We start from the raw sequence: 8,976 nt of genomic DNA, 5'->3' as shown, positions 1-8,976 counted from the left end.
CACATGACAATCCCAATGATTAACACGGACAAAAACAGTAGCCCTTTTTACCCACTGACCATATGCTATTCGTAAGGTAGTTGAATATAATTCTTACAGTTTCCCGCCGATATTGGAGAGGCAAATTCCAGCCTATGCCACTCTTAACAGCTCCTCTGTGGGGAACAGGCAAGAAAGTGGAGTTGAAGCCAAAATCAGATCAGCTGTGATCTTATTGAATGGCGGAGCAGGCTTGAGGGGCCGAATGGCCGACTCCTGCTCCTATTTCTTTTGCTCTTATGTTCTTAAAGTAGGGAGTTTGTAGTTTTCCTCGACACTGTATTGTGACTTCATGAGACTTGCACCAACCATTTAGTACAGACATCAAATGGATGTGAATCATTAACTTTTTGTACAGGTGCTTATGGCATCCTGGGGCAGATCATCAAAGGAACACTTAACGAACAGCAAGGGTTATGGAGCAATGGCGCAATCAACGGCAATGTATTGCATCATGAAAATGGCAGACGGCCAGGATTGGGCAACTTGCCTGCTCTGCCAGCAAGGAATGGTGTGCGGCACGGTGGGGGCGGGGGAGCAATAAACACACCTCTCAAAATGAGAACATTATTTAGAAGAAATTGCGGCCATTGACCGTTCTCAAGACTTTCTTGACATGTGATCTGAGAAACAAAATAAAACTCAAACCCCCAGAAACATTTAAAAAAAGCAGGTAAACCTTTTTATTATTGTAAAAAGTAAATCATTTGCACACACGTATATAAAATGAATACACAGTCAGTCAACATAGTTCACCTTTGATTAAACCAGGCTACCTTTCATATGCCTATAGCAACCATGACTTATAGTTTTCTTTTTAAATTATTAATTTTGCCTTTCCCTTTGTTGGCCATATCATAGAACCATAGAAGTTTACAGCACAGAAAGAGGCCATTCGGCCCATCGTGCCTGTGCTAATCCCACTGCCCCGCTCTTTCCCGAAAGCCCTGTAGCTTCCTTTTGCTTCAAATGTTTACCCACTCTTCCCTTAAAAGATGCAATGGTCCCTCCACCAAGGGCCGAGATGATTTCAGCACTGCGCCCAATGCTGTTCAGACACAGGGCTAGAAGGTGGCAAGTGGGACCAAGTATGATGTCCTTCACTAACCCACAACGATGTAACATCATTGTTCCAACAGTACTCCGTCTTTCTCTGCAGCAACATAACTTGCTCAACTGACTGGAAGATTTAGATTTGTATACCCAATCGAACAGTTGGAACCAAAAATCCAATCGTCTGATTGGACCTTTTGAATTTTAAAAAGGAGGAGGTTCTCTGCTCCTAGAATAAACTGTTACAGGGCCCAAGTGAAAATTGCTGAAGTTCAGGGGAGTTTGAGTGACAAGGCAGCCACGGTGAATAGGCAGACTTTTTTTTAACCCTAGTATTGTCTGCTGTGTATTATCCTTTGCACAATAAATAGCTATCACATATGGAATAGTTAATCAAAAGAGAGACAGAAAGCTTAAACACATAAGACTGCAAATTACAGTGAACGATGGCATCACACAAACACGCAACGCCTTCCTATTAAAATTCCCCTCTCCTTGTATTTTAACAGAAGTTAACCCTTTGAGCTTACACGTGTTAATGCCTCCATTAGAATAGCAGAGGAGGAATGGGATAGGAACAGGTGAAGCATTCGCGTGATAACATCACTCAGCAATTTCCAGGCAACATAGAAGAAGTTTAGTTTTCGGTGTTGAAAATAATCGTAAGAATCAGAATTTTTGTACACAACTATATTGAATAATGGAGAGGGTATAGGGGCTCATCATAGCCAATATACACCTCACTGGGCAGTCATAATCAGACATTGACCCATTCTTAACTAAAGCAAGTCTAAACAAAAAGCAACAATGAATAGCCATACATTCTCTAAATGAAAAAGGTCAGAAACATAAAATTTTACATTATCTTTGAACTTACAGGTGCCACATTTAATCAGCATTACTAGTCGGTTCATCTCAATTACACCGTTACCTGCCTGTTTCTCTTAAGTGGGTAACTTTTCGAAATCTCATCATTGCTAGATTATCTGGTCTGTAACAGTTCGGTGATTAATATGGATTTATTGGAAAAAGTTTTGTAAAAAAAGAGTTATTGACCTCATTACAGGAGATCTGTAAGCCGTACTGCGCAGATCTTTTTCACTAAAGCTTTTTTTCCTCGTCAGCTGCTGCTAGACCATAATAGTCAAAATCCCCTCTAGTACACCACAGAACCAGAAGGCTACCATGGCAGTGCCTGGTATCAATATTGGCAGGGGTGGGGGCACTAGTGTGGTAGTTAGCAGCAGCCAAGCATTACATAGAAAGGTTAACTGATTCAAAATGAAATTACTTTGTATACTGTACTAAAAAAAAATATAACCGGGTATTCAAAGCTGAAACATACTCCCAAGCACGTGTGGGGCTGGCTGCCTGCCTCTCTTCCGTGGTCTTGGCAGCGCCCGAGTGGCCTTGGGGAAGGAGCATGTTTGAAGCCTTCCGCGACCGGTGGGCACGGCAATGGACTGGAGGACATAGTGGACATCGGTAATAATGTTTAATTTTATAAGTGACCTTTGTTTTATGGTTTTTGTTCCTTATTGTCCCCCTAAAAAAAAGAGGGCACTTTGTTTTTTGTTAGATGACACTGAGGCAGTCCAGTGTTTCCGCAGTGGTTTTACCCAAGAATGCGGCACGGTTTTCACCTGCTTTTCTGGATCACGTGCAGTCTCGCCGTGGCCAGCACCACCTTGAAGCCGTTTTCTCATCTTTCCCCCACAACAAAACATCCTCTCCTCTCGCAAAGCTCTCCCGTGATTCCTCGTGCCCCGTCGATTCGGGCATTGGTTGCAGGCACTTGAAGTTTGGCGCCCAAACGGTGGTGACTGAAGGAGGTTGCACAGCGGGAGACCCCTGCATCGGGCTCAAGGAAACTTGGTGCAGGAAGACTTTGCACAAAAAAGCATTTTTTTTTTTTTTTTTTGCTGCTTTGCGTTGCTTTAGCCGCTACCCTTTGCTGCATTGCGTCGATGAGGCACAAGTGAAAGGAGGAAATGTAATTCTGCGACATGGCAGAGACCAGCTTGCACGGAATCGGATTTGAACTATGTTTTTCCTTTGCGCTGCTGTGCCGCTTTCCCTTTGGGAAATATTGCTTTTAAACAGCCTTTAATGAATGATTTGTTAAACATGTATTTTGGCAATTATTCAGTACTTGAAAACGTTGGGCTCTGATGAAAGTACAAATAGATAAGCAGCCAATAAAGGAAGAATGCTCCTGCTCCTGGTCACCGCAGTCTAGGAGAAAATCGGAAGGCTTGGGTTGGGGAGCAAGATTTAAAGAGGCTGCACTGTTATGATTCAGCAGAAGATAAAGGCCTTGACAAAAGAGCTGAATTTTGGAGATGTCAATGGTGGCGCAGTGCCACAAGCCCAAGAGATGAAACGTTGTATCAGAAGTCGGATAACTGTTGGTCAACAGTTACCCGATGACTGACAAGAGGTTGATGCCCGTGATCCTTATATCAGGGATGTTCGTGAAAATCATTGCAGCAGCACTGCATCGTCGATAGGAATGACAAGCACGGAGAAAATTCACATTACAGTGGAATTGTCTCTTAAAGCTGAAGACAATGGTGATTTCCCAGCGGGCAATCCCACATATGGAGTAAAGCTGCTTTCAGATGTATTCCTAACTTCCCACAGAAATGGTTGGATGAACGAGGAATTTATGCAAGCGTGGATTGACAATCACAGGAAGGCATGGCCTGGCACATTTCTTCGAGCACATGTTACTTTCATCATCATGGACTCCATCCAAAAGCATATGTGGCGATGATTCTCAGCCTCACCTTAAGATGTTTCTGTTGATAGTTCCTCTATATAAGGTTGCGTTAGGAAATTCGATGACCAAAGGTGGGTATCCATTTACTTTTACTGCCAGCTTAAGATGGGCAAATTGCCAGTGGCTTGTTGATGCAGTTGAACTATTTGCTGAGTGCAGTGGATTATGCAAAGCAGAACTGCTGAAGTCTACAGACGAAGATGCAACTAGAGATGGCATGGAGAACAATGGTCTCGATGACCAGCAGGTCTTGCAAAGTCTTCTCAGGGACAGCAGCCTTGAGTGGGCACTTGAATTATTGGCTTCCATTTTTTTTTTACAAAGCTTTTTCATTGGACAATTATTCACAGTTGATATAAAAAAAACTGCCACCCAAATATTTTCGCCTATCATGTTCTCACGCTGGTTTTTGCGACCAGATTTGCAAAGAACGGGTCATTTTTCAAGAAAGGTTACATTTGGAAAAGCCACCTGTGTATTGCTGCGCCAGCCGCTTACAAAATGCGAAAACAGTTCACACAAAGCCACACTCTATAGTCATCCAAATATTGTAGCAGCATGCGTCAGCTGAAATGAATCCACTGAAAGAAGATCGGTCTAAGCAGCACAAGATTAACATTTTATTGCACAGGTAAATCTATCTTTAACAAGAATTCACCTCCCTCCATTCTCACGAGGGTGCCGACTGATGCTGGGGTACCTTTGGACAGGTGCTGGCTGTCCTCTGCTGCCTTGGCCAAGTGGCCAATCTTCCACACCCGAGTCTAGATAATAAGTACCAGTGGGGTATTCGCCCATGGGGGCATCACAGCCGAGACCAATCCTGTCCTTGCCCGACGTCCACAGATGCACGCTCTCCAGCAGGAACGATCGGGAGCAGCAACCCGATTTACTTTCTTGCTTTCTAGCCAAGAGACACGGAGGCAAATTTAGCCCCCTATTGCCAGCCCGTGTGAGATCGACTAACGTGGCACAGATTGAACCTGGCTCCGTTCCACGTTAGGCAGTGCATTTACCAACTGACCCGGAAAGGCAGCCATCTTTAACAAGGATGTTGAACCATTTTATGTTTAAAAATAATCATTCATCCATTCCAATCAAATGGAACATTTGCTGCCGCCATCAATGAAGTGCCTAACAATATAGAACTCAACAACTTCTTATGTCTATAAAAGATGTCTCATTAAAGGACTAGCTTAACTAGGCTTAGTTCCAATCAGCATTCTGTGTCCTCCAAAGTCTCTGGGGACTGCAGTGCAAAGTGCGATATGCTAAAGATTTCCAGTGTGACAGGCACACAGTACCATAACAAATGAACCTCAAATGTCATCTTTTAAACCCAAGTTAAGATTTCCCTTCATTTAAAGCCCCTGTTTCATCCCTGTGTGAAGAATGGAAGAGCCCATACCACTGCCAACATCAAAGACAATTCACCTTATTAGGGACAAAATGACAACCAATTGGAGGGAAAAGTTAAACAATTGCTATTGACAGGAATTAATTCTTATTGGCGCTGATACTCAAGTGTTTTTCCCCACCGAGATACAAAGTTATTAATTCGGGCGAAGAACTTGTAGAATGTGGACTCAGTTGCCACATTTCATGGCAACAGAAGTTTCATTATATCAAGAGTCCATAATCAAGATTATAAATACATGTCAAACTTGTGCCTATGAAAGATGTTTCATTCTAACATTATAGAAAGGTTTCATTGTACTATACCAAAGTGTAACATTCTCCATTGATGGCCCAGTGCACCCTGCATCAATGGCATAAGATCAAGTTGATCCTTCAGCCCACTTGATCTCCTCCTTCCAAACACGCACACTATCCTGAGCCTTCAGAGCAAGAGCACGTACTTTCACACTGCCCATTCCCCAATTCCAGGCAAGAAAGTCAGGACAGGTCTTCCCCCAATGGGCAGAGAGGAGAATGGAAGGCCAAGTCAACCAAGGGCTTCATTGACCCAGATATCTCCTGGAGACCAGTTAATGAACAGCATTCTCAAGAGGCCTGGGAGGAGGTTCGCTGCTGCTTGTCCTCTCATTTAGAGACTAGCGTGTGGAGAGGGAAGAGGAAGAAGATATTGAACTTTGAGAGATGGCTGGGGGAGATTGTAAATTAAAAAGAAAATGTATAATTTTCCATGGGAGCAGCATTATGCAGTTAAGAGAAACAGATTGCCAAATATTGATTAGTCAATAATTTAAGATCATAACCTCTTTATTTACCTAATTTTGCACGGATTCTGAAATATCCAGATGCAAACCACAACATTGGAGTATAAAATCTGAGTCTTGGTACGAGAATAGACAAAAGGTCCATTTTGAGGTTAACAACACAGATTTTTCCTTGTGCCAAAATACAACAAGGTTACAGCAGCTCAATTTATTCAGAAAGGACTGTGAATGAAGAGTCTCTCTGTATCTCCATTCACTGTCATTTTCAAGGGACCAGGTTGGGGGGAAAAACACAATAGAGTCTGAATATTTACACTGCTTCATAGATCATACGTAGCAGGAGACATTTTGGAACAGCTTTAAAAGAATTCTCAAAACAATGTCAATTTTTTTTATGTTCAAAAATGTTTTCATGCGTAATGCCTTCAACTTGATCAATCAATGTCCATCTGTAGCCTCCTTGGTGGTTTGGATCCAGTCTTCTTCTTAGGCAGTCCCTCGGAACCGAGGATGACTTGCTTCCACATTAAAAATGAGTTCTCAGGTAACTGATGAGTCCAATGCGGGACCTACAGTCTCTGTCACAGGTGGGGCAGACGGTGGTTGAAGGGGCAGGTGGGTGGGGTGCTTGGGTTGACGTGCGCTCCTTGCGCTGCCAGTACAGCAATAGACAGTAAACCGGTCATAGTCAAAAGATGAATCACTGGCATGGTGAGGCTTTGTGGTAATTGAGATCTCTCTCTATGTCCGTTCTCTCTTCCACTTTCTCTCCCAACTCTCTTCCCCCTTCTTTGTCATCTCTTTCTTTCTCCCTAATCTTTCCTTCACTCTGCCCCTTTCTCCCTATCTCTCCAAAATTATATTTGATGAAATAAGAGTGAAAATATCACTTTTAAAAAACATATTACAGTAATTTGTTCTTTAACCAGATCTAATTTATCAATATCCCTTCACCCATAATCCTTTTTTATAGTTTATGTTTTAAATACCCTGGATCTCACTGCAGTGTGTACCCTATTACAAGAGAGCTGGACCGGTTTCTGACTGGGGCGGTGGTCACCTCGTAGAAAAGGTAGGTGATTATGATGTATAACATTAATCAGGGCCAGAGCGGTCTCCTGGACTAGCTTCGATCTCCTGGACTAGCTTCGATCTCCTAAGAGGGTCGAAAAGGAATTTTCCAGATTTCTTTCCTCCTAATTGGCCTGGGTTTTTACCCCCTCCCTGGAGATCACATGGTCTCCGGTGGGGTGGGGTGGGGAGTGTACAAGGCATCGCAGTTGCGTGGGACAGGCTGGATGGACCAGAGGGTCTTTTCCTGTCCGTTATTGTTAGTATGTTCGTACAGTACTGGAGTGCACACTAGGATAAAAGTTGGCAGTTCACCCACACCTGGATTTGTGCGGGATTCCTTTGAAGTTGCAGAGCAGCCACAGCAAGGATATCCCCACGCAGTGCACGCGTGTCACTGTCAGCTTTCAAGCAGTGTGCACGACATGTGTTCTTGAGCATCTCTTTGAAAATCCTTCCAAAACTGGTTGAAGAACAATTTCCTTCCAACTCAGAAAAGAGTAAGCGTGCAAGCCGGTACTCCTTTGAAATAGTGGATCAGAGTTCTCCTTTTCAATGCTGTGCATTTTTTGTTTTCGACAGAGAATTGTGCTTTCTCTGCAAGAGCAACGCCAACAGGCCTTTCAGTGCATTGCACCATTGTCGCAGACATAAGAGCCTATTACAGTTCAGATCCTCAACACACAATGACAACTGCAAAATAAAACATCGCTGTAATTCTCAAAGACTTTGCAATGCTGAAGAACCTCCTAAAAACACCTCTAACATTAAACAGTTTTGAAATAACGGTCCAGAAAGATCCATTTTCTTCTGCCCTCTATACAAACCAATCCTTGTGCTTTCAAAGCGATGCCTTCCGGTTACAAGATGCAACTTACCTTTCGGCGTATAAAAGCAGCAGATAAACTAGCCAGGAGTATTCAAGAGACGGGTTTCTTACTTAAAGACGTCCTCCAGAATGACGTCCACCAAAACAAAAGCTTGATGACAATCTTCCTTTAAGGGTGGAATGATAAATTTGGCTTCAGTCATGTTGTATTACTATGGTTACCTCTAAAGCCCAGCCACTTCCTGTCGCTGTAGGCCACCAAAGAAGTTGAGAACTATTCACAGCATTCACTTTGGCTCATTTAAGCCTTCGTTTGAGAAAATCTTCTGAAGAAAAAGCTAAAAGCCACCTCTCTGATAAGGTTCGAATTTGCCAGAGGAGTCTTCAATAGTTGCCAAGCAGTCATTGGGGTCGGGCGTTTATGCCTGGAGCAAAGACAGCGTCAGATCCTTTCACAGGAAGCCTGATGGCCCATCACTGTGCAGAGCCATTTCCAAAAATGGGGGTACCATTCATAGTGGGGTGAAAGCCGAGAATGTCATTGGGATCGTCTTTCATCTACAAAAGGGAAAAGAAAATGAGAGAGATGTTATCAGAGCCACTGTTATAACCCGGCCCCCAAACCTCGCCCCTAAGCCCACCCCATTCTTTGGAAGGTTGCTCAGTTAGAAGTGTCTCAGTATACACTGGCAGAAAAGTGATTGTAATTCAGACACAAATGAAGGCCTGCAACCTGTCACTTGTTCCCTCATACAACAGGGGGGCAGGGTCAAAGGTTTTATAAACTGCAGGCCCATATATACAGACCACTTTGTACCTCCTCTGCAATCCAGAGGAATAAATGAATCCTGCCAACCCTTTGAAAAAGGGTTTCGACCCGAAACGTCGACTCTAATTTCTCTCCACGGATGTTGCCTGGCCTGCTGAGTTTTTCCAGCATTTTCTGTTGTTATTTCGGATTTCCAGCATCTGCAGTATTTTGCTATCCTGCCAACCTCTAGGTTTGGCATAGTCAAGCAAAG

The 8,976-nt window shown here is 43.4% G+C and overlaps 1 protein-coding gene across 3 annotated transcripts in view; it reads right to left on the bottom strand.

Moving 5' to 3' along the window:
• Nucleotides 1–694: 694 nt before the first annotated feature.
• The window catches only part of LOC147096997 (aryl hydrocarbon receptor-like), a 135,061-nt gene continuing 126,779 nt past the window's right edge, over nt 695–8,976 (bottom strand). For all 3 annotated transcript variants that reach the window (XM_085972717.1, XM_085972718.1, XM_085972720.1), the window contains one exon: nt 695–8,512. In XM_085972717.1, the coding sequence (XP_085828843.1) occupies nt 8,429–8,512 (84 nt within the window). In that variant the 3' untranslated portion in view covers nt 695–8,428. The remainder of the gene's footprint in view (nt 8,513–8,976) is intronic.

Source organism: Somniosus microcephalus, chromosome 33, assembly GCF_052327205.1.
Source record: "Somniosus microcephalus isolate GS21.2 chromosome 33, FLI_Smic_1.0, whole genome shotgun sequence".
NCBI lineage: Eukaryota > Metazoa > Chordata > Chondrichthyes > Squaliformes > Somniosidae > Somniosus > Somniosus microcephalus.
The sequence above is the reverse complement of the archived record's forward strand: the minus strand, read 5'-3'. Positions and strand labels throughout refer to the sequence as shown.